The sequence below is a fragment of the Sparus aurata genome, chromosome 5 (assembly GCF_900880675.1).
Source record: "Sparus aurata chromosome 5, fSpaAur1.1, whole genome shotgun sequence".
In the NCBI taxonomy this organism is placed as follows: domain Eukaryota; kingdom Metazoa; phylum Chordata; class Actinopteri; order Spariformes; family Sparidae; genus Sparus; species Sparus aurata.
Genome location: NC_044191.1, coordinates 19,158,551 through 19,185,259, shown reverse-complemented (window position 1 = coordinate 19,185,259; position 26,709 = coordinate 19,158,551). Strand labels below are relative to the sequence as shown.

Genomic DNA, 26,709 nt, shown 5'->3' with positions numbered 1-26,709 from the left:
ATGGATTACTGTGTCATGATCAACAAGCAATTAATAAACATAAATGTGTCTATATAGAGAGGGTAAGGATGTTAGCCGTGCAGAGTGCTGATAATGCTGCTCAGAATAGCTTCTCTCATCAGTGTTAAAACATGTCAGAATGGTAATGAACTCGTACTTCCGTAAAACTTCCCAACTGAACAAGTGACGCTGAGGATTAATAATTGATTCATTTAATTAGAGTAACTGATGAGCTTCAGTGCGATTGCAAACCTTTTGAAACCATATATGTCATTCAGAGGCCCTCAACTATTCTTTAAACATAGTCAACCAGTATAGTTGTCAGTTCTGTCTGGTGAAATTGGTCAGCAGCAAATACACACAACAGTTCATTTTTTTGGTGCAGCAATATCCTCTTCTAACTTCAAAAACATTTCTGAGTCTCGATTTCTGATATGCAGAAAAAAATTCAGGAGTGAATTTCTTATGAAAACAAGACCGTGTTTCTCAGGAAGATAAAAGTTTCTGGGTCAGGTTTTTACTGCATGCGCTGTTAGCAGTTCATTCTGATAAGTTTAATGGTGGTGTTTGTTGATTTTGACTCTCACTTGGCTCACACTAAAAGTAACAAAACAAAACTGAATAAATGATTAATTGCTCATTGACTCATAAACTGTTGTAGCTATTGTAAACATCTGCCCCGGATCCATTCCACAATAATACTGCAGAAGTGTACATTTTCAATTTAATAGATTCTAACCGCATTTGTCTAAATTAGTGTTTTAAGGCGTTACTCAACAGTGTAGTTAATCAGGCCTCGCCTTTCAACTTCCTCTGGCTCAAAAGACTTCATGTTCCACGGTCACTTCCTCTTATAAAAACAGCAAAAGTAAACCCTTAGTGTGTTAGCAGTCAGTTTATAGAGAAGTGTATATTTTAACCTTTAAATAAATGCGCCCACTGGCATTATAAAATTGAAGTGTATCTGTGACTCTTAGTTTCTTTAATTACCTCATGGAAATTGTGTCTTCACCCATATCTGTTTGCTGGTTGGTTGGTTTGTCAGCAGAATGACACAAAAACTACTAAACAGATTTTTGTGTAAACTGATTTGTGTATAGGTCTCAATCTAGAATAGACCCCCATTAATTTTTGTTGCAGATTCGGATAAAAGGATCAATGAAGTTTTTCTCACTTTCTTGAACATTGTAAAATAGGGTGACTGAGTTACAGGGGACTGTTCGGCCTTGATGGAGGTATGCAATCTACTGATAGCTATTCTAGTTTTATTTTTATATTGTAGGTAGGATTACCCTGTCAGTAATAATTTAAGTTCACCTTCACATGTAATCTCGAATAGAGCGGATGCGGTAAAATGGGATTGCTACAATTTACAATTGCTGCGTCTTCAGGCCTTTCACCTAAAACAAAATCCCCTGTCACACATTTGTAAACTTTATCAGTGTCTGCAGCAGGCAGTGGTATAATTTAGTTGCTTTGGAAGGATATATTCTGTAGGGCTTGCTCTAATGCCTTATCTCAGACAAGCAGAGCTGGTGGTTAGTAGAAGCTGAATTGTGGAATGTATCCCTGCCAACACAGGCTGTATTGTAACCCTGAGCCTTTCAGGTCTTGTCTAATTTGATCATCATCATGTGTCTAAAATGGGTCAGAGATTAACCAAACATCATACCTGTCTGTAATTATTTTCTTATGAAATTTTCCTTCAAAGTGAGGAAAGGAGCCCAAAGCACTGATGCGACAGAACTAGTTGCGTAACTCAAAGCCTGATTGCAGCAGTCGCAAAGCAGAGCCATGACCAGGTAAAGAAACTCAAATCCCTTGAGACAATGCATTCTGAAAAAATATATACACTCATGGACTGTCAGGCACTTTAGATAAAAGTGGACCAAATGGCGGATGTTGAATGGATTTGAGCGTGAGTTCATGCCGAGGGCAGCCGTGCTGTGTGGGTAGGGTGAGTTACTAAAGCCTTCAGTCTTCAGTAATTTTGTTAGTTCCACAGATGCCATGTTCCAGTAAATCAGAAAAACACTTAGACATGTCTTTGTGGCTGCCTGTCCCTGCCATTATGTTTCTTTTCACGTTCTTGCTGTCTTTTATGACAGTCCTTGAAGGAATGAGCAGGTTGGAGCAAAAGTAGATGTGGGTTGTTGAGATGCCAGTCATGGCGAAGCAGACCTTGAACAAGAAAGCGCTCAATAAAAGGCAGACCCTGTGAGAACAGCTAATAATCTTTCCACTTAGCTGTTACAGTCACTGCCAATATCGTATGTCATATGTGATAAAATAGTTAGGAGATGGTTGCCAAAGTGTCATCAGTTGGTGGCTGTAGGTGAAAGATCATATAATCATTGATTAGTGAGTTTTTTTTCTTCTGTTTGTAGCAGTAGATATTGCATTTAATGAAACCAAAGGTAAGCTGTGAAAGTGAGACTAGAGAAAAAAGGTCACTGGTCACCAAAATCAGTATGCTATATCTCTTTTGAATGTTCTGTATTACTGCACATGACTACCTTTTCATCAGGTAATACAATCAGTCAGACGGATCCTTTTCATAATCGGATTACAGCAGTCTGCAATATAAAAAGCTAAATCTTTTCAGCTATAGTATCTGTCTGACCCAACTTGGTACACAAACAAACCATATATCTTCCTGCAATACATTACAAGCGTGCTGTAATCTATAAAAATGATATTGACACATAGCAGCTATATGACAGGCCACTTCCTGATTGTGGCAAACATCACAAACATGACTCTGCAGCACACACCTCTCTCAGAGCTGGATGGCAATGTTGAAAACAGATGATGTGGTTTGTAATTGTTGTGATATTCGCTGCTGATTGCTGCGAGAGTGACACCCTCTGCCATATGTCCCACATATAAAAGTTTAGCTTAATCTTTGCCCACAATGTTGCAACTTTATTTTATTATATTATAGGTTTTATATATGTATTTTATATTTTATTGTCTAGCTGAGACCTGGACATTCAATGATCAAGATAATATAGTAGAATATATTTTTGTGTAAGCTGCAAACTCCTGACTATGTTCTGTCCCCGCCTCGATGCAAAGGTTTACACGTCTAAATAGCAATGCATCTGAGAATTGAGATATTTCCAAACTCCTGACTATGTTCTGTCCCCGCCTCGATGCAAAGGTTTACACGTCTAAATAGCAATGCATCTGAGAATTGAGATATTTCCAAACTCCTGACTATGTTCTGTCCCCGCCTCGATGCAAAGGTTTACACGTCTAAATAGCAATGCATCTGAGAATTGAGATATTTCCAAACCTTTCCATTAATTGATTGTTTGGGGATGACTTGGAGAATATGGTGCAAATTAGAAATACTTATTAAAGCCCAAAAGACATTTCAATAAACATTTGTATAACAGACAACTGGGAGGAGCATCCCCTGTGAAATGATACAACCACCTGTTTTTGGCTCAAATTCAAGTCTACAAACTACTTTAAAATACCCGGATATCTACATAGTGGCAGCACTTGTGATATCACAACAATAGAATCAAATGTATGGACAGCCAACAGACGGAGAGGCTTGCCAGGAGTGAATTAGCCTGTTCAGAGGGACTCTTACCCTGAGGGTGGCTTGTTTGAATCCAGATTTGTGTTGACTTCACAGAAGCGGCTTAGGAGAGGGTATGAACAAGTGCTTTCTCAGTCCTTCGTGGCTACTTCCGAGGTGCAATTGAGCAAGTAGATCATCACACTCCCATTTACTGGCAGGTGTCAGAAATGTGTGGCATGGTACAAATGTGAAGCAAAGTGGTGCCTTTTGTAATTGAGGGAAAAACACTTCTAGTGACTTGTCTCTTTGCACAGGGATAACACCATTTACATTAAGCACATGAAAAATTCCCCTGACTTGCTAAGAAGTATTTCAATAGAAATTATTTGACGTACATTAGAACGTAATTTGTAATTTGTAAGTAAGTAATTTGTCTTGCAAAAATGTTGAAATATATGATTTTAACAGAAGTTTAGATCCAAATGGTATATGAAGATCCCCTTAATTAGAAATGAATTAACACTCACAACCCGTTTAAACCCCCCTTTGTAAAAATTTACAAAAATGTACTGTCTGGGTTATTGCATTATTTTTTCATGGATAATAATTAAATTCAAACTTTGTAAGATAGTAGAAAAAAACTGAAAAGAATCTTTCGTTGTGTTTATTTTTTTTTAGCGTAAATGGTAGGACCCATTTATGTCTAAAGTGAAAGTAATCCACTGTGAGGAGTGCACTTCCTTCCCTGTGAAAGGAAGGACTACACAGTAGACCATCATGCCACCTAACTGTCCATGTTGTTTACTCCAGGACTGGTAGTTAACTGTGGGTGCTCTTGAGGTGAATTTCAGCCCGGCAAAGGTCTGCAAGCTAATAACCTAGGCCAGAACTATTGTATATACTGTACCTGATCTTCAGATGTAAATCCCATTGTTTGTGAAGGTGTCGTGTTAAATGCAGTAATTAATTGATAAGGCAATCTGATGTTCACAAGCAACATTTCAGAAGTAGGACATTGCAGCTGCTCAATCTCTGCCTTTTCAGTGAGTCCAAGGATCAGAGCCAATGAGCTGTCATTATTACAGTGTAACAAAATGAACTAATATCTCAAAAGTGATTATGTGTCATTGAGAATTAGAGCTGAGAAAGCTTTTACATATCTCATTTAGCAAAACATATAATGTCAAGCGTCCCTAGAGGCCTCGTACTCATCATGTGGGGAAAATAAATGAGAGACGCTTTTCCCTACTACAGCCACCACAGTCAGTGTGCCCTTGAGCAAGGTACAGTGCATCATTGTAGTGGATGAAAATGAAACTTGTATTTGAGATTGATGAGCATATTTGTTGCAAATGTTCTGTGCTGTTGGTTCTGTTATAAGTGGATGTTTATTTGTGTTGTATGTAGGCTTTGCAGTTCTGTGAAGTCTCCTAGCAACCATCTTAAAGATAGTCTGGAGAGAATTGGATGTGTGAAAATAATGGCTAAATATACAACAACCACGCTTCAAAGAAGCAAAGTATAATATTTGTACTGTTTAAAGTGAATTGCCTAAAGAAAGACAGTAACTTGAACCAGCAACACATTTATTTGGCTTTATTAGCCGGGTCAATGAGGCAGCAAGCATTTTGTAAAAACAAAACCTAGCTACCAGCCATTGCATATTCATGTGCCACTGTTGCCATAGCAAAAGAAAATGTCTGTCTGAAACATATGCCAAATTTATCAGTGCATCAGCTGTATAATCACTTAAAATAACAGGAAACTACACCACAAATCTGACCCAAGTGATGCAACCTTTCAATACTTGCAGTTACAGTTTTTGATGCTCACTCTGATTGGTATGTCTTGGTTGGGATTCCAGAGAGTTTTGATACTAAGCCCCAGTCATGATGAGCCACCCCTGGGTTGTTGCAGGCCATTGCAGCTTTTGTGTTAGGCAGTGCTTGACTTTGTGACAGGCTAAACCCTTATGTTTATTTATTCAAAGAAACAAAAATTAAAATGCCAAATAATTTCTAAAGACAAGTTGATGTTCAATAATCAGACCTTAACTACATACAGTCTGATTAAAGGAAAAGTAAAAAAGACAAGGATTCTGACCAAATGTGCAATGCCAACGTTGGCTGTTTGACTGTTTAAACACTCAATGCTGGGGACACAGTGTAGTTAGTACCTAATCAAGGTATGACACTTAGCCCAACAGGACGTTTTAAGTGTTGAGCTGCTTCAATGCATGTCTTTAACCTCCCCTCTCCTGTCTGCAGGACCACCTTTGGTCTCACCAAGCCGCTCAAGATGAACATGGTGAAGAGGATCATGGGTCGGCCAAGGCAGGAGGAGTGCAGCCCCCAGGACAATGCGCTGGGCCTGATGCACCTGCGACGCCTTTTCTCCGAACTGTGCCACCCTCCTCGCCACATGACCCAGAAGGAGCAGGAAGAGAAGCTCTACATGATGCTTCCCGTATTTAACAGGGTAAGTCACATTAGGGCTGGAGGCGGTCCAAACACAGGCAGATGAACGTCAGCAGTCTCAGTTACAAAACTGGACAGAACAGAACGGGAGAGATAACAATTCTTATAAGGAGTCTTAGTTGACAGTTTACTGAAAAGCAGTCATTTGGGTTCTGTGATGTATGAAGCTGACATTCAAACCTCTTGTTTTGTGTCTAATGTTGTTGTAAAAGAAGATTAATTGTTGTCAGGCACACAGTAGGACTGTAACATGGTGTTACAGACGAGTTGGTGCTCCACCAATTCCAGTGACTCTTGTATCATGGATTTGATAGATAATATGCATAGACTGATATGAACTAAATAAACAAGATGTCACATGGGAATTATTTGGGAACCACATATACACTTCTGATCAAAATTTTAAGACCAGTTGAAAAATTGCAAGAATTTACATTTTGCTCTGTTGGATCTTAAAAAGGTTCTAAGTAGAGTTTCAAAATGCAAAAAGAAGAAATGGGAGTGACACAAAAAAAAAATTGAGTAAGCAACAATTAAACTGAAATAGGCTGTTCATCAGCTGATCAAAAGTTTAAGACCATAGCTCAAAAAAACCCTGAAACCCCCCTAAAATAGAACCAAAAGTTTCAAAAAAGGACTCAGTAATTAGTAGCTCCACCGTTCTTGTTGATCACTTCAAAAATTCGTTTCGGCATGCTTGATGCGAGTGTTTCCAGGAGGCTAGGGGAACGTTGCTCCAAGTGGTGAAGATGGCTTCACAGAGGGCATCTACTGTCTGGAACTGATGTCCATTTTTGTAAACTTCCCTTGCCATCCGTCCCCAAATGTTCTCAATTGGATTTAGATCAGGGGAACACGCAGGATGGTCCAAAAGAGTGACATTATTCCTCTGGAAGAAGTCCTTTGTCAAGTGGGCATTGTGAACTGCAGCGTTGTCCTGTTGAAAAACCCAGTCATTACCACACAGACGAGGGCCCTCAGTCATGAGGGATGCCCTCTGCAACATCTCCACATAGCCAGCCGCCGTTTGACGCCCCTGCACAACCTGAAGCTCCATTGTTCCATTGAAGGAAAAAGCACCCCAGATCATGATGGCGCCCCCTCCACTTTTCTCATCAGAGAATGAAAATTTCTTCCACCTTTCAATGTCCCATGTTTGGTGCTCTCTTGCAAAGTCCAAACGGGCAATTTTGTGGCGTTGAACGAGACGATGCCTTTGAAGACATTTTTTGTTCTTAAAGCCCTTCTCTCGCAGATGCCGTCTGATGGTTATTGGGCTGCAGTCGGCACCAGTAACGGCCTTAATTTGGGACGAGGATCGTCACGTGTCTTGAAGGACAGCCAATCGGATCCTCCGGTTCAGCGCCTGGGAAAGTTTTTTGGGTCTACCACTTGACTTTTTTGTTCCATAACCCTCAGGATCTTTTAAGAAATTCAAAATGACTGTCTTACTGCGTCCAACCTTAGCAGCGATGGCGCGTTGCGAGAGGCCTTGCTTATGCAGCTCAACAATCCGACCACGTTCAACGAAAGAAAGCTTTTTGGCTTTTGCCATCAGGAGGTCATGACAGTGTGAATGCTTGACAGAAAATGACATTGAATCCACATTTTTGCGCAGATTTGGGCTTTTGAAGGACTCTACTTAGAACCTTTTTAAGATCCAACAGTGCAAAATGTAAATTCTTGCAATTTTTCAACTGTTCTTAAAATTTTGATCAGGAGTGTATAACTCAAGCTGAAGGTAATAAATTGGCAGTTGATTTGCAAAACTCACATCTGAAGTAATAAGTATTAATTATTTTCATATTGACCAACTGCCCCAAGACTTAACGTATCGAACAGTGGTTCACCATTTGAGAAACAAATCTGTGGATATTTTTTATTTCCATTTTACAAATAAGTAATAAATAATTTGCAGCATCAATGACAATCAGGAACACATGTAAATTGGATGAATGACTACTTGCCAGTTGTCTAAGCATAGGAAAAGGCCTGGATTAATGTATCAAAATGACTGTGTGTCCAACCAATCTGATAATGCAGGAGAAATAATTTCTCTGTTTACATTCCTTCTTTATATTAAGGTGACAGAGTGCTTTGCCTCTTTGTTTTGTGGCTGCTGCAGCAAGCAGCCCTGTTGAGTGTTGTCATCAGACTTGAGTACCTTACCAAGGGTCTCTTGACTTGTCAGCTAATTATCTGGCGCTGGCTATGATTCACTCACTGGTGCCGTAATTCATGTCAGAATTCATAAGTATAGTACTCCCGGTGCAGCAGGATGCCATGCTCGGGGCCTTCTATCATGTCAGATGCGCTGGGAAAATAAACAAATGATGAGTCGTAGTTCATTAAAGTGTAGTTTATCTTTGCCCTGCTCCCACAAGGGCTCAGGCTGCAGTGTGCTCTGTGGCTGTAAAATCAGGACATGCCAGGAAGAACCCAGAGATATAGTATAGTGTAGCTCCACCTTGATGACTCCTGTGTGTCTCTGCTTGATGCGATTTTTGCCATAATTGTGAGGAAGTGCAGGCTTTAATAGCTATTAATGTTTAATTTATTTGATTAGCTCTTTTTCCTCCATTAAAGAACCAATCAGCAACCTTTCCAAAATGACAGATTTTTCTCTCTCTATAGCCGGTTTATCCCTTGTTTTAATTGCAATAACCCTTTCCTCGTTTTAATTTAGGGTGACGTTAGATTATTATATTTGATGGTTCCAGTTTCTTAAATGTTAAGATTTGCTGCTTTACTATGTTATTTATGATAGTAAGGGAAGAGTCTTCTGGTTTTGGACTGTGGGGAATCCGAAGCTGCCACTACCGGGCGACTGATTGATAATGAAATTAAGTTTTCTTGAAATTTCTCTTCTTCTTATTTAACCAATGCTCATCTGTCTGCTTTAGGTGTTTGGGAATGCTCCACCCAGCACCATGACGGAGAAGTTCTCCGACCTGCTGCAGTTCACCACCCAGGTCTCACGGCTCATGGTGACAGAGATCAGACGACGAGCCTCTAATAAATCCACAGGTGAGCCCTCTGACACATGGATTTATCACAGAAAAGATGTAAACACCAATTATCATTTCTTAGTGAAGGTTGTGGTTATTTCCCATAACCTGTTTGCTTCTTGTCACAGAGATGATCTCCTTTTTACCTTTCATGGGTGTGTTTGTGCTCTGATAAGGTAACAGTTGGAAGGCAGGGTTCTCCCCAGAAATTTTTAGTGTTGCGGCGCACCGTCTGTCGAGAGGGGGGGGGGGGGGTGCGAACGCTCGTCAACGTCAGTCCAGGGGGGGGGAGAGACACGGACAGACGGTCATCAACTCCGTCAGCCGGGGGACGGACGGACGCTCACCGCCGTCAGCCGGGAGCTCCTAGCCGTCAACCGGGGACGGACGGACGCTCGTCACCGTCACGCGCGGAGTATAGCGGCGCTGACCTAGCGGGGTAGCGCCGCTGTTCCACCGTCTGGGGAGAACCCTGCTTAGGCGGGAGGCAAAAATGCTTGGGCGCCGCGCCTAAGCCGTATAATGGCAGGGAAAACCCTGGAAGGGATTTTTTCCCCGTTACTCCTTCAATTTTCAATTATAGTTAAATTCATGATGCTGAGATTGGTTTAGTTTTTTCCTGTGACGCATATCTTTATCCCAAACAGTAACTGTTAACTGATTGTAAATCAGTGGATATTTTTGTTCAAAGGACAGGGTTCGTACGGGTGCTTGAAATCCGTGAAAGTGCTTGAATTTCAATGTTGTGTTGTCAAGGTCTGAAAAGTGCTTGGATTTTAGTTTAAGTGCTTGAAAGGGCTTGACATTATGTCGATGCTACTGTCATATACTCTATGTCTTTCACAAAATTGGGATCAGACTGGATAGTTTGCTTATAACAAGGAGAAATAAAATCAGTAAGAGAACCGTATGTGGAGATGTTTTCTCCTGGGCTCCGCTGAGCCTCTCTGCTCCTCTCCGCGACCTGCCGGTCTGTGTGTGACCTCGCCCCTTTCGAAGAGAGACAGCAGGAGATGACAAAATGCCGGGAGGCTGTTGTTTTAACAAGCGTTGGCTTGAAAATGATAACTACAAACTATGGTTAAGATAAGGACCGAATCAAAGAGTGGCGTCATGCAAGGTCTGCAAAAAATATTTGCAGATTTGTGCAATGGGAGAGCCTGCGCTCTCCAGTCACAAGAAATGTAAGTTAAGACTTTTTGAGTAACTTAGGCCAACACTGCACGTTAACACTTTATGTTAACCGCTAACGTTAGCTAAACCATAACACGCTAAATAATAATTAACAAACCATTAATCACGTTAAGTGACCTCGTTAAGTTAGCGCCTGATTGTCCATGTGTCGTTACACATGCAGACAGGTAGCAATAGAGAAGGATGGCTGAAGAGAAGGTCGAATTTGATGCACCAGAGCTGAAAGTGCCAGAGTCAGAAACTGACTGTTCAGATTGTCTCTGTACCGTCACACCAGGCACTAACATACGTAAGAGCTTTAAGTGTGAAAAGGAAATGTTCACTTTTCTCCCATTTTCATGACTTACTTCTAATAAAGTAAGATTAGCCTACATTGTAAGGCCCTTTAGCTAATGTTTATGAAGTTTTTGTATGTTTTATCTGGATACAGACTGATGTGAAACAGATTGACGTTATGTCGCTGTTCTATTGGCTGATATATTATAGTCAGTAGCCCAGCAGGACTAACCTGTTGAGGCAATGATAGCTTACCTTGTTATTGCTAGCCTGGACGGGGATCTTGCTCACAATTTTTCTAAAAGACGGAGAATCCCCTGTTGAAAGTGGCAGCATATCTTCAACAACATACTCTGCCACAGTCTCCTCACTTCTTGAGGTTCAAGCATCGCAGAAGGGGAGAATGTTTTTGCTGCTTGGTTTTTTCTCCGCTCTCATCCTCAGTTTGCTTTCTTTTGGTTACTAGCTTAATGTTAGTGTGGCACCGCTCCAGAGGTTTGTTAAATTACTTGTGTTGTTTCGCGAGGTAGAGAGATCTTTTGGTTTTGCACACAAAGTGCACATAGCTATAATGTTCTTCACATCCTTGTCTCTGAGGAACTGAAAATAATGAGCGTATGTCCATCTTGCGAGTGTAGAGTCCAACTTGTCTGCTGCTGCAGTCGTCTTCTCATCAATCAATAGTTCTCCAGCACTAACAGGAAGCTGTTGGCGAATTTGTATAAAAACAACACACCACTTAATTTCGGGTTTAAAATGCATTGTAACACGCGTTACTGGGATTTGTACCAAGTAAAATATTTTTTTTGTAATGCCTTGCATTACTGCGTTACAGCAAAAAGTAATGCATTACAGTAATTGCATTACTTTTGTAATGCGTTACTCCCAACACTGCATTTTGAAACATACAAATTTATGTCAAAAAAGAAAATTACAGGGTGCTCTCAGGTCTCTCTGTCTCGGTGCGAGTGTGTCTGAAGAACGCCAAGTGGCTTCCATTTTTTTGGATAAAACTTTGTGTTCTCGTTTAATTTCTAAACTTTTTGCTATTATGAAACATAATTTTAGAAGTTTACAGCATAACACAGTGTACATAATTGTGATAAAAAGTGAAAAAAAAATAAAAAATGAGTGTATATATTCCTGTAGATCATGTATTTTACCCCAGCAATATGGTGCTGGAAAAATTTGAAAATGACCTTTAAAAGTGCTTGAAAAGTGCTTGAATTTGACCTTGAAAAATGTGTACGAACTCTGAAAGGAGCAATGCAAGTGTATTGAATCTGACATGAAAGGTTAGTCGTCACTACAGGTGAGCTGGCACTATCTCCTCAAAGCTTTGACAGTAGTGGCAGCTTTAAATGCGGCTTCCCCACAGGACAGACGTCACACAGGCTGACAGACGGTGCACACACTTGCACACACTTGCACACACACACACACTTGCAGGCACTCACATTGTCGTACGTCTCCAGCTTCCCTCCTCTGATTTTCCCTTCTTTATCGTTTCGATCTTGTCTCTGTCTGAACATGTGATGTGATGTGTTGTTTTCAGGAGAGAATAGCTCTGATTTTGCAACACACACTCCTGCAGCTGGTCACCAGGCCTCTAGACTGAGTCAGTAGTTGACTCATGTCTCTCAAATGACTGTGCAGTGCTCTGTCATAATCAAAACAACTGATTTTGATTTGCTCTTTACAGAAAAGAAATGGCAATACTGAGCTAGAACAAGACTTTAGGTCATGGCTTCGCTCACTTGCTAACATTTGCTAGTTAGCTGCTGGTTGCCATGTTATGCCATGCCATGCCATGTTGGTTAACATATTAGGTACTTTCTCCTCCTGTCACAAACCAACTATGATATATGCAGACGGTTCATGTCACACTGTCATAATGCCAATAGTATTATCTCTAAACATTTTGTCCACTAAAGAGTGTAATATACTATATTCTAATTCACCTGTAAACAAAAAAGTTCCTTCTCCTCCTTCACTGTTTATAAAGCAGCGGAATTAAGTCTTCAGGCAGGATTTAATCACTTGATATTACCCCACAAGCTAATAACTTTCTTAATATGTACTAATGCAAATTATGTTTTTTTCATCCCTACATCAGTGGGCTGTTGACAAGACTCATGTCACATCCACCAAGATGAATTATCTGTTGCATAACTGATCATTGTTCCAGCAGCCCATCTGCCTGCCACAATGAGCTGTCACTTTCCTTCTAGTTAACCGTGTATATGTGCGTGTGCGTGTGTGTGTTTGCTTCTCCAGAGGCAGCCAGTCGTGCTATAGTCCAGTTCCTGGAGGTGAACCAGAGCGAGGAGGCGAGTCGTGGCTGGATGCTTCTGACAACCATCAACCTGTTGGCCTCCTCGGGACAGGTTGGTAGAGTAACACTGTACTTGCATCACAACGCTCTTTTTGGGCTCCATTATTAGACTGTGGGTGCGTTCTTAGGCCTGTGTTTGTAAGGATGGCCCTCATTTGAGCCTAGATGCACAATGAAATCGGAGGAAACAACTCGTGTTTCCCAGCGTTCTGTCTCTTCTTTGACCCATTTGCATCTCCCCTCTTTGATCTCCCAGCAGAAAATAGCATCAGCCTCTGTAAGAACTGAGAAACAGGCTCTTGAGTACAAGTGAAAATCCTCACCGGACCCATCGCACCCTACTCTCTCCAAATACAGTCATGTGTTAAATCTGCTTCGCTGCACTGAATGGTAGATGTGGTGCTGTTCCTGATTTTTGTGGCTTGTTATTTGTTTTCATATCAAATGAATAGTTTTTTTTTTTAAATTGGTTTTGTGATGCATCTCTCACTGAACCGACATCTGAATCTTAACATGGCAGCTTTCTCAGGCTCCTGGTTTAGAGGTTAGACAGCGAGGTCTTGCTCTTGCATTGTGACCAACAGACATCTTTTGAACTTTTCGGCCTGCATTCCTCTGGAGGTCTTGGGGCTAGCGTCGCTGTCAGCTGGTCGGCCGCTTTTCCTGCTCCGCTGCTCATCAGAAATTCACCCTTGTTGTTGAGTCAGATGCTTCCTCCTCTCCCCTTTTCCACTCTGCTTTTCCTTTGAGTTACAGAGAAAAACACACACACTAATCACATTTTTATTCTTTTAGAAGTATTTTACTATAGGTTTGGTTTAACCACTGCTATGTTCACATTTAATTCACCTTTAAGAAGAGTTTATGGAAAAATACATTTCGAGGCTTGAGAGAATGGTGACATACAGTCTGTGTTGATGTTGGTTTGTGTCTGCTGCATCGTGATTAAGACAATGTTCTGGTGCTGTAAAGAACTCTTCTTTCAGGGGATAAAACCAAGATTTTTTTTTGTTTTGTCTGAAGTGGTCTCACTGCTGCCCACAACAAACACATGAGGATTGAAACCACTTGCACTTCACTGAAATTAAGATTCCTTTCTGTGAGGAGCTTTTTCAGCTTTACTGTCCTGGCAGTCTCTTCACAGTGCTTTCTTGTACATTTCATTTACTTAAAGGATCGTGTCTGTTTTAAGTAATAATATTTTCTTTTCTTGTTGAACCAGGGAAGTGTTTTTTCCCCTATGAACATATGAATCTCGAGTAAGTTTGACAAGTTGCATCTGTCATTCACCATTTAAATGTGTTATTGGTTTAAAGTGCCCATCTTTGAGCTTTAAACTTGATGGTAAATATAAAATGAGGCAATATTCACAAGTCTCAACACAACTTCACAGCTTTTGTTTCAGTGAGTCGGAAATATCCAACTCATTAAAATGAATATGAAAACAAACATTTCACGTGCTCAGATGTTAACACCCGATCCAATCTGGTCACTTACAGATAACAATACAAACACTCCATCTTCTAGATCTGACTTGAGAAACAAACTCATTTGCTTGCAGTCTGATCTGCCATAGAGGCTAATGCTGCCTGTGCCCTTCCATTATTTGCTTCTGTACTCCAAATTCAATACAGTGGCAACTGCTGGAAACGGTAGATGGATTACATCTCTAGTGCAAACGATCTTTTCCAACAAGAGATGGCAGTTTTTAAGAACTTTGATAATATACTCATCCCTACTCGCAGATATGTTTTATCTATCTATTATAAACAACAGAATAATATTTAAGTATTCTGTTGGATCATCTTTTTGGGTTGACAACACTGTCAATGCTGCGGTCTCATTTGAATAACAATAATAAACTTCCCTTCCACAGCCAACATTTACCAGCATTTGTCTGTCACTTGAAACCTCCAGCCTGCACCTGTTTCACTCTGATAGTCAGGCAACACTTTCATTATACTGCCATAGAACCGTTTGATATCAGTGCACACAAATTTGACAGGAAAAAGAATGACCTATCATCAAGCAGGAAGGCTCACTGTCCTGTTTGTGTGTATGTGTGTGAGAGACAGTGAGTGACTGGGTTTAATGGATTTGTATTCCGTTCCTCCTGTGTCTCAGACAGTAAAACAAAGGATTCTCTTGGCAGCCGTCCTCCCATAAACCTTACGTCACTCCCCCCCATGCATTCACCCCCTCCCCTTTTCTTTTCCTCTCACCTCCCACTCTTGTCCCTTAGATGATAAAACAGCAATACTCGTATTTGTAGCTCCATCTCTCTACCTCCTGTCCGTCTTCTTTTTTTACAGGATGCCTTTCACGCTCTGCATTCCCGATGTACTTTCCTCTCCCTTTCATTCCTCCTCTGTGTGTGTCTCTCACTCCCTTAAACACACATTTGCGCATGTGCACTCTCTCACACACACACACACGCACAGACACGTCTATCTAATAAATTGTCTTCTCTCTGGTTTTCTCTCTGATTGACTGTTACCAGTAACCTTGACCTTAAAGCTGCAGCAGGGCCAATATGTCACACTCTGTAAACACACACACACACACACACACACACACACACACACACACACACACACACACACACACACACACACACCACTCCTCGGTTATACTGACTCACTATTAACTATAGACCTGCTTCCACTGTCAGTGTCTCCCTCCCCAACTTCTTCCCATCGATCAGCTGAGGGACCTAATGTGTGTGTGTGTGAGGGTGCATTTGTTGTGCCTGCTGTGTATGTGTGTGTGTGCCTGCTGGGCTCTGCAATCCATCCTCCTGAGTCCACCATCTCTCTGCTGTGCAGACAGAGCTGGAGTAAATGGGAGGGTCATTTCAGCCAGCCACTGTGTGTGGCTGTGTGCGTGCGTGTGTGCACGTGCTGGTGTGTGTGTGTGTGTGTGTGTGCGTGCGTGTCTTATGAGAGCTCATGTGTGTAAGTGAAAGAAGGAGCAAGATAATTTGTCAGTGTGTGTGCGAGTGTGTGGGAGGCAGCGTTTGATTATCTGAATCATTCGCCTCAGTGAGCACAAACCCCATCTCTTTCTTCAGTCATTTTCCTTGCCATACACATGCACATACACATACACGAAACCCTCAAAGCTACTGCTGTCGCTTTTTTCATCTCAGAAGCACAACCATGAGTCATAACACAACAAAAATGCCCGTTTACCAAACTTAAAAATGAGAAAACATTTTCATCTTTATGCATTCAGTAGATGTTGTTCTGCAGTTCAGGCTGGGAAATGATGGAATATTCCAGGCGGACTCTTCATTAGAGTCAAGATGACACTGACATGTGATGATACCACACGTTACTGCAAACCTTGTATTGAAAAGGTGGTTTATAAACCACCACTGTGGCCCCCTGAGTTCTTTTTTGGTACTTTTGGGCTCTTTTTTAAAGCATCTGTCTTATTTATAATTCACAATGTCTTTTGCACTCCCTCACCTTTCATTCCCTGTTCCCTCACCTTCAGAAAACGGTGGACTGCATGACAACTATGTCTGTACCGTCCACGCTGGTCAAATGCCTCTACCTGTTCTTCGACCTGCCTCACATGGCCGAGGCCCCTGTGGTACCCACACCCCAGCCGCCTCCGCCACCACCACCAGCCACCCAGGAGAAGACCTCAGGCCAGGGCCACAGCCAGCAGGAGCTTCCCCTGGCTGACCGCAGGGTGCTGCTCCAGAAAGTCTTCGTCCAGGTAAAATAATTTTTATATTTCAATATTAATGAGGAAATAATACACTTAGGACTAGGTGAATTTCTCAGGTGAATACTTAAATTCACATGTGCACTAATAAACAAAGGATTAGTAATTCCTTTATTGTAAACATGCTGTTATTTCATTTACTCTGACTGCCAGTATCCTGAATACATTTTACATTAATCTTAGCAGTTGTAAAAGGCATTTAGGCATTTAGGCCCAGACTTAGGCTTGACTAGCAAGATTTATGAGATCACTTATGCGTTCGCCCACAGTACATTTTCTGTCCTTTACTCTCCTGCAGATCCTGGTGAAGCTATGCACCTTTGTGTCTCCAGCGGAGGAGCTTGCCCAAAAGGACGACCTACAGCTACTGTTCAGTGCCATCACCTCCTGGTGCCCCCCTCACAACCTGCCCTGGAGGAGGAGTGCCGGGGAGGTCCTCACAACCATCTCCCGACATGGCCTCAGCGTCAATGTGGTCAAATACATACATGGTATGCTCAAATGCACAGCCCGTGTGTACTTCATCAAACACAGTCTAGTTGTGGTCAGATGAGACTTAATTTTGTGTTTGTAATGATACTACCCACAATACATTGGAGTTCTAATCATCCAAACCACATCTGGAGTTTTTGTGATGTGCCTTTGTGCCACATGAAAAATAGGAAAACGCAGTGAAATCCACATACTGGAGCTATAAAAATGTAATCTACAGAGCTGACAAGGAGGCGCATGCAAGACTAACATCTGTCATGCACCTTAGTAACAAAAAAGGCATTGTGAGAATGCTAGCAAAGCTAACCAAAGAGTTTGCTTTCTGATATTTTTAAAGCACACAAATGATTTAGTAGAATTTACAAGTTTGTATTCGGCATATTGAACTGAAACAGTTTTTTGTTTTTCTGAAACAGAGACTTACAATAGGGTGATTAATATTACAACACAAAACATGTTGCTTCCTTTTTTAATTTTGCTATCCATGAGTCATGAGTTTCTTATGCTTTAGCATAACACATTTAGCACAGATCACGTACAAATCTTTTTGCAATGTTGTGCTTTAGTTTTAGACACGAATAGGGAACAAGACTCACTGAAACCAGACTTACGAGCCGTTGTACAGTTTTGTGTCCACTGGAAACTGGAAGTGCAGTGGCTGCGCTTTGGCTTCTCGTAATTTCCCTGCAACTCTGATTTTCAGAAATTACCACATTGGGAAGTGGAGAGCAGTCTAAATAACTAAGATTTTAATCTAATTAAAGTATGTACTAGTCAATGAAGTTGATGTTTGCGGAATTTGCCGATTATGCAAACAGCTTTGAACTGGCTAAGAACAATGTTCTCTCTAGTCAAAGAGATCAATAAGAAGAGTAGCACATCTTGTATGGATTTTGTATATTTTGGATCTTGTATGGATTTCAGATGTGTGACAGAATGTATGGAAATTAGATTTCCATACATTCTGTCACACATCTGTCACACATCTGAAATCCTTTTTGTCCTCTCTGTTAAACCCTTCTGTCTTAAACCTCCTTCCATTCACAGAGAAGGAATGCCTGGGCACATGTGTTCAGAACATGCAGCAGTCCGATGATCTGTCCCCACTGGAGATTGTGGAGATGTTCGCCGGCCTCTCCTGCTTCCTCAAGGACTCCAGTGATGTGTCACAGACCCTGCTGGACGATTTTCGAATGTGCCAGGGTTATGCCTTCCTCTGCGATCTCATGCTCAGGTACAACTTTGAACTTCACTCCCTCAGCTAACATTTTGCTTGTTCCTTGAGTGTGTCCAATGAATATTCATACAAGTTCTTTCTGGATGCAGACTGGAGCAGGCCAAGGAGGACGAATCGAAAGATGCACTGAAGGACCTGGTCAACCTGGTCACCTGCCTAACTACATATGGGGTGACAGAGCTGAAACCTGCAGGCCTGACAACCGGAGCCCCCTTCCTTCTGCCTGGCTTTGTTCTCCCACAGCCCTCTGGGAAAGGTATGTTAATGGTAGCAACTGCAGCTAGCTGATCATTAAAATTCATTTTTCTGCTTTCATAATTCATAATTTCATAGTTCCATAACTAGCTGCACTTTTATTGATGAACCAGACATGTACTTAGATTTAGCGGTCCTGGGGCTTGCTCACAGTAATAATTAGCTGGTACTGGAATGTCAGTGACTACACGACTCATAGGTATCTGTTCTTGATCAGTTTGTTTTGCTTCAGCGAAAAACGTCCCCTCCTTAATAAAAGGAGACATTACCTTTTCCTGTCTGTCACTTATTCATCTCTCTGATCTGAGTGGAATGCCCTTAATTAAATGAAAATATGGCAAACCTTCCAGGAAGTGTTCCAAGTTGCATGCTGCATGCTGCATGCAAAGTGTCACCGCAGCCAGCTATACTTTCATCCATCCACTTTTAGATCTTACAATTTCATTTTCTTTGCACTGAGATGCCGAAACTTGAATTTTGCCATCTTTTAATGTCGGTTGATGACATGTATCTTGAGTCATGCGTGCTTTCTTAAACAGAAATTTGGTAGTTACCTTACGCGCTGGCGTCCTTCAGTCTGTCCGTACAAGCATGTGAACACAGCCAAGGATTTTGTACTTACACGCTAATAGACACAAAGCAGCAATCCATCAAGATCATTGGTTTTACTGATATTGAGCTTCAAGTGAATGTCATTGCAACATGTGACAACAAGTTCTCTATCGGTCCTCTGTATGCCTCTGTAAAAATAGTCTCCTAATGAAGACTGCATGTTTCTCACTGGCTAAGAGAGTGTTAAGAGACAGACTAACACATTGTTGTGTGTTTTTTCATGAGATGGAATGACAAAAACAAAAATATGCTGTAGAATAGCAGAGCTTATCGTTAAATGCTAAATTCTGCTATCTCCAGATATATCTGAGAAGGTTGAATAAGGGGAAGGAGGTGTCAGATATTTCAAATAAATGTTGTGACATTTTGTAGTGGACACAAGACAGCCAAAGCAAAACAACAACACCCGACAGCAGACTGATTAAAGACATGGTATAGTGCATCTCTCCAGTTGTCATCATCTAATGAATGAAACTTTGACAGTAAATGTCAAGGAGTTAAGATGTTCTCTCCCTCCCCCATCCAGGATACATCCCAGTGATTTTCTGATCACAAGCTCATCTCTTAAATCCCCACTCTCCCACCAACTCAGTTTACCCAAAATCCTGAAACGAGAGGAATTCGTTGCGGCAAAGACGTCTTGTATACCCCTACCACCGTATCGCCCCGTCAGATCTTAATCCCTGAAATGACTTTGATGCTTGGCTGATCTCAGTCAGCTTAACCTGTTTACAGACACCATGGCAACTCTGCCGCCTGTCACACTGCTGGAGACGAATGCCTGAAGCCTCCTGCATACAAATGGGCTCTTTTGAGTCCAGAGACGCTTTAGTGGTTCAGAGAATTGTCTTGGGGCCACATTTTTACTTCTACTGCCCAAGAACTTGTCCCCAGTGTCCTTCTGTCTTGCATCCCCCTCTTCTTTTTTCAGTTTTTATGTTAAAGAAACAGGATGATCTTTATATGAGCAGTCAAATCCACCTTACATCCAAAATAATTATAACGCATTCATGCTTCCTTTATAACAGCACAATGTGAACAAGCTGTGAAATACAAATGGGAGTGCCTGCAGTCTTGTTTACACTTGTTACACAATAACGTTTTTTTAATCCATAAAACAACATTTTAAAATGGGAATAGAGAATATTGAGATAACTCTGACAATGCTACTTTCAACGATATGTGACTCTGGAGCTCATTATCCAAATCAGCAACTAAAAATAGACCTGACAATTATACTGTATCATACTGTATCAAGCATATATGATATACTGTCAAAGAAAATTAAAAACATAACCCAAAATATTATATACTAAGATACTCACAAAGAAATACAGAATATAAACAAAAAACTAATACATTGAAAAACAAAGAGCTCAAATATATTAAGAGATGATGTTGTACTTAACACAGTGCAAAGCCCTCGCTATACTTCTCTTTTAATAAATATCAAACATTTTATACACTCGGTGTTGTGTCAGTTTTCCCTGTGTCCCCTATTGTTATTATATTATCAGAATGTGAAGTACTAGTAGTAGTAGTAGTTTGTGACAGTACATCTGTTAAAGAGACTGTAAAGAGTTTGAAGTAGACTTTAAACACATATGCTAAAATATTTCCAGTTGAACAAGTTTTAATGCTACAAGTAGCTGTATAGTGTCGTGACCTCCCACTTTCTAACCTCATACACTCTGGCAATAACAGAGCCACGCACACACACACACATACACACACACACACACACACACACATTCACACACACACGCACACGAGCACACAAGCACACGGGGCATTCACTCATATACGCACTCGTGTTTACCCACCAAATGACAGCTCCAGCTGTGTGCAGAGTCATTACCAGGAGCCATCATGGTGTGAGGGTCCGCTTACACGCCTAATTAGCCGCGCCACATTCACTTAAGGGCTATGTGTGCTTTGGTGTGTGTGTGTGCTGACACACGTCCTCAAGACTATTTTGTACATGTTTGTGTGTGTGAATTATAGTTTGTGGTTTTATGTTAGCTACTCAACCCCAAAATGGAGGTCAGATTATGTGTGTAATGTAGTTCATGGATAACATCCATCCATCATGCTCTTGCACTTAAACCTTTCTCTCTATCCTTCCATTCTAAATTAAGGACACACCACCACCTCATGTTTTAATTGACTTAAAATATTTCAGTTTTTACCCCCAAAACACATAGGACCTAAATAAAGAACTGTCTAGTAAATGTTGCCATCAAATAGAGGTATTTTCCCATGGTGCTTTATCACTAAAATGCTGCGTTGACAAAGCAAAGTGGAAACATTTATCTTTAAACAATGTAAATGGATGATGATGATGAGGGATTATGTTGAAGGAGCATTACCTACAAGTTAGACCAGTCCTGCTGCAGTGTGAAGCGACAAAATGGATGTCATTTTAGTTTCTTTGGAGTCATTCAGAAACATTTTAAAGAACAATTTCATGCAAAATAAAAAAGGGTTCCTCTGTGTGATTTTATTATCATTGTTCTGTAAGAGCAAACAGGAATATAATCCTTCTGAACAAAAGGACCATATAAACCTATTAAAGAACTGAAAACACATGAGTCATTTACTAAATAGCAGTAAATAACTTTTATAAAGATAATTCATCCCAAAACTCCTGATTGTTTGACTGCTATGCTGCACTGCCTTCTGGCTTACTGATGCACCCCTTTTAAAGCAAATTAGGGCACCTTATTGTTTGTTTTGTAGGTTAAAGCATCTTAACAGGGTTTGGGGTTTCCTTTGGCTAAATATTAGACTAGATGCTGTGAAAAGCTGTGAAAAGATATGTAACTCCCCTCCGTGCCATGAGATTATATTTCCCAGTGTGACTCTCCCTGCAGTTGCTGCTCTTTGGGTTTAATGCACCTCTAGGGCATTTTGGTCTCATTGCATGTAACATCAGGAGTGCTCTCAGATGTCCGCTTTCAGTGTAGCCAGGGAGGTTTCAAGGCCAAGAATCCCGTTCTTGTATCGCTGGATCGAGTCTAGCAGAATCATATGTAGGTCTGAGTGTGAGAAATGTAAATGTGTTTTCAGCTTCCATCTTTCCACTCTGTGTTTTTAATGCTGTTGTGCTTTAAATTCATACACAAAGCAAAGCAGAGGGATGTTTCCACCCACTTTGTTTTTTGCTTCCATTATTGCCCCAACCAGGGTCATTATAAATTTATTTAATTTACTTTCTGATCAGTCAGTTTTATTTGTTTTGTCTCTTACCTTTTCTCCCTTTTCATCTCTTCTCTCTCCAGGCCACACAGTGCGTAATATTCAGGCTTTCTCTGTGCTACAAAACGCCTTCCTGAGGGCTAAAACCAGCCGCCTGGCCTGCATGCTCCTAGATGCCATCGGAAACATCTACGCAGCAGAGCCTGCCAACTACTTCATCCTGGAGTCTCAGCACACCCTGTCGCAGTTTGCAGATCGCGTGGCCAAGCTCCCGGAGGCCCAGGCCAAGTACTTCGAGCTGCTGGAGTTTGTCGTCTTCAGCCTCAACTACGTGCCATGCAAGGAGCTCTTCAGCGTCAGCGTGCTGCTCAAGTCGAGCACGTCGCACGCCTGCAGCATCACATCTGTTCGGACGCTGTTGAAGCTTGCCAGGCACGACCCGGTGTTCAATGATGTGCTTCGGGAGGTTGGCCTACTGGAGGTGCTGGTCAACCTGCTGCACAAGTACGCTGCCTTGCTTAAAGATCCAACCACGCAACAGCAACCACACAATAATGACCAAGGTGAGTAGCGTCTTTGATATTCTTTCTTATTTATGTGATTGGTGAAAATGTGCAGAGTGGACTGTTATGGGGCTGCAGAATTAATCCTACTTCCTTGATTTTATTTGTAACAAAATGTTTTGAAGTGTGCTACATGTAAAGTCATTAACCTAGCAGTGGCAGACCAAAACGGGATGGGGTGATCTAAACTGTGACTAAAACATATCATGATTAGGGACCATTCTAAATTTGGACCAAATAGTTAACACTGTATATTTTGCAAAATGCAAATATGATTCCAATGACTGCTTGGTTCAGAAATCAGTCAATGAGTTTTTAAAGATTAACCTAAAAACAGGCACACTGTGAGAAGTTAAACCATTGAAGGTCAATAAATAGAGGTTTTTTTAACAGGTGTTGATGTGCTTTTTAAAGAGCCTAATAGTTTCAGGTCAGTATTATTGAAATAGTTTTGTAGTAGTGCTGAGGAAAAATACACCACTCCATTTTAGATCTGTAAACGCAAACCAGAAAGTCAAATCAACAGTCCAGGACTAAAGACCAATTCAGTGGCACCATACAGAATAATATCTAAGCCTTGAAAAACCCCACAGGCTGTTTAACTCATTTAGCTACAAGCTAAATGGATCTTACCAACTACAGGCTTGACCTGAGATGCACTGGAAGAATCAAGAGCAGATTATAAAGCCATTAGAGCTAAAAATGTACATTTCTACAAATATAGACCGTCGGAAAATTAAATTCTGTTTTCCTTCTACTGTGTTATTGCCCTTTGGTAGAAGTATTCCTTGTCCTCATTTTTTTACTGCATGCCCTTCATTATATCATTAGTGTTATTTGCTCACAGTGTGTATTTACTGCAGTCATGATGTCATCTGATCCTAACCTTTGTTTTCCCTCCGTCTTTAGCTGATTGTAAAAACAACACTGTGGCAGAGGAGCAGAAGCAGTTGGCTTGGCTGGTGATGGAGACACTGACTGTGCTCCTGCAGGGCTCCAACAACACTAATGCAGGTACGCACACGCGCACACACACACTTACTGTGGATTGGTAGTTTCTCAGAATGTGTCTTAACGGTCTTAAGATGGGTATTAAAGATATGAAGAGGATGTTTTTTGATAATTTAACCAACTGGACCTCCTCTCCTTTATTCCAGATACCCTTTTTGAACTTCTTTAACTCTTTCATTTCAGTCAACAGCAAAAATGAGGAAATATAATTAAAACTGCAAGCAGTGATAAACGGGCCCTGACTACAAAGTATTCCTAGGGACTGCGTTTTAAGGGGCACGCCATTGCCGACACCCATAAACAAAGCTAAACGTTTGAATGTTGTGATAAGAGGCGAGTTTTTGAGCATGTTTATGCCTTCAACAAAGCAATATACTTTAGGTGTAGAATGAAAGAATAATCATTCCTTGCATTTCAAGAGGGCCTTCGCGCCGCTTGCTTCTTCGGCCCTAAAAAAAGCTTCAAACGAAACTAACCTCACTTTAAAGGGTGTTCCTTTACCTCACTCAGTGTCCTGATTTTTTTGCCAAAACAAGTGCAAATGGACATTTGTTTCTGCATGTATCCACCATACTGATGTGTCCTTGAGCAAAGCACTTATTCTCTACCATCTCTAGAGATGCTGACCTCTGACCTGTCTGTTTAGATGGAGGGGAAAGACAATTTTCCTCGATCAATGAAGTATCCTATTACAATTATTTAAACATCCATCTAATCCCATATGACTGCTGACCGTGTGTGTGTGTGTGTGTGTGTGTGTGTGTGTGTGTGTGTGTGTGTGTGTCTCTCTCTCTATCTGACTGTGTGTGTTGGCGAGCCGTAGAAAAATTTATTGATGAAACACAAACATAACCAACAGGTTGCACAGTGACAGCTAACAGCTGTCTTTGACCTTGATGACTGGTTGGCTTCGTCATTAAAACAGGATGATGAGTGATGATGTTTGAAGCCCTCCACTCTGACACATTGATTACATTTACATTTTACGCTTGAGGCTCTCAGCTCACTTGCCCGTCTTATCTCGAGAGACTTGAAATGCGTGCAACTGTAGGAGGAAATTCAGTGTGTCAAGAAATTAGAAGAATGATACTAAAAGTTCAGGTCAGAGCAGGGTCAGTAAACAGACTGAGATTTCAGATAAACATAGATCAGCAACGTCACGAGCAACCAGTTTTTTAAAGATGGTTTATCCGTTTCAATTGACTTTACAGCATCCACATGATGAAACTTAATGACAAAGCTCAGGCTTTCAGTTTGAATAGAAAATAAAAAACCTCCCACTCTTTTGTGAAGGTCTAAAATAAGCATCCAATCACTGCACAGTCTGTCACACAGTGGGTGCCAAAACAGCACAAGCCAAGGTCAGAGTTTTATCTCGCCAAGTTTCACCAAAACCCGAACATCAATCTCTCACAACTCACTTGCAAAATGACATTACAGACATTTTCAGTCGATTTTGCCTAATCAATTAAAAGGGAATTTAATTTGAATATATTCCTAGCAATGCAATTGCTAATAGAAATAGCTAAATTAAAATAAATGGCTAAAATGAAGCATATAAAAGGATATGTCAAATCATTCTCTGGATCCAGCCTCTGATGTCTGGACTTGCCGCTTTTTTTTACTTTGATATTACTGTAAATCAAATATCTTTGGGTCTTAAAAGAAAATGTGAGCTCTGGGCTCTTTTTTGTAACAGTATGCTCATTATATCCTGGCCTGGGCTCAGTTAAAATCTTTAAATGAACCAAAAAGACTTGATTTCTGTGCCTGTCCACCTCCTCTGACCTTTCTGTCCTTCTGTCTCCCAGCTCTGTTTAGGGAGTTTGGCGGCGCTCGCTGTGTCCACAACATCGTGAAGTACCGCCAATGTCGGGAACACGCCCTGCTCATCATCCAGCAGCTCGTCCTGTCGCCCAGCGGAGACGACGACATGGGAACACTGCTGGGCCTCATGCACTCTGCTCCGTCCAGTGAACTACAGCTGAAGACGGACATACTGCGGGTAATGACAAACTGTCCCTGTGTCACACACTCAGTTACTCAAATTATTCAAATTATCTTATTCTTCAGGTTGGATCATTTTAATCAGTTTTAAATATACATCATTTTACTGAATGTTTAATTTGTTCCAAAGGCTTTGTCTCATGGGATTATATTACTCATATTGTTAATATTTAGTCTGGAAGACTATAAATCTCTTTGGAGAATTCTTTAACTCAAATATGATCCGTTTTTTTGCTAAAATGTAAACTTTATCTTGATGGAGTGTAATGTATAGGAGAAGAATTTCAGCACAAGCAAACCTTAGTTTTAGTGAGAACACTGAGTGAAAGGAAAGTCTGTAATTTAAAAAAATCAATATGCATTTGAAGCCCTGCATACAGTAATTGCTTCAAACCGGGGGGCAGTAAGTGCAAGGTGCACATTAAGGCACACAGACACATACACATACACATACACACAAACCACACACACACACACACACACACACACACACAGGATGAGCGGCTCATTTTCTGAAGCATAATTGCATTTTCAAATTCCACTCCTTCAGACGAGGTTATTCTCACGCCTTCTGAAAGCGTCTGGATTAACCCCTCAGCATTTTTTCCCCAATTCCACTAATCAGGGATTTTAATTATCACCCCCCAAAATGATCTAATGACTGGAAAAGAATTTACATAAATTCCAGTTTGAGTAAAATCTTTTTTCCTCGCTTGTCATAGGGGTTTATGTACTGTTGACAGGAACACACTGCAGACACACAAATAGATCTCC

At 41.0% G+C, this 26,709-nt stretch overlaps 1 protein-coding gene across 7 annotated transcripts in view; it reads left to right on the top strand.

Annotated features, from left to right (window-relative positions):
* Positions 1-26,709, top strand: part of wdfy3 (WD repeat and FYVE domain containing 3) — a 101,234-nt gene that overhangs the window by 13,835 nt on the left and 60,690 nt on the right. For all 7 annotated transcript variants that reach the window (XM_030416241.1, XM_030416242.1, XM_030416237.1 and 4 more), the window contains exons 2-11: positions 5,803-6,013; positions 8,916-9,039; positions 12,768-12,877; positions 16,324-16,551; positions 16,859-17,051; positions 18,100-18,286; positions 18,379-18,545; positions 22,438-22,917; positions 23,827-23,931; positions 25,740-25,933. In XM_030416241.1, coding sequence (XP_030272101.1) covers positions 5,834-6,013; positions 8,916-9,039; positions 12,768-12,877; positions 16,324-16,551; positions 16,859-17,051; positions 18,100-18,286; positions 18,379-18,545; positions 22,438-22,917; positions 23,827-23,931; positions 25,740-25,933 — 1,968 coding nt within the window. In that variant the 5' untranslated portion in view covers positions 5,803-5,833. The remainder of the gene's footprint in view (positions 1-5,802; positions 6,014-8,915; positions 9,040-12,767; positions 12,878-16,323; positions 16,552-16,858; positions 17,052-18,099; positions 18,287-18,378; positions 18,546-22,437; positions 22,918-23,826; positions 23,932-25,739; positions 25,934-26,709) is intronic.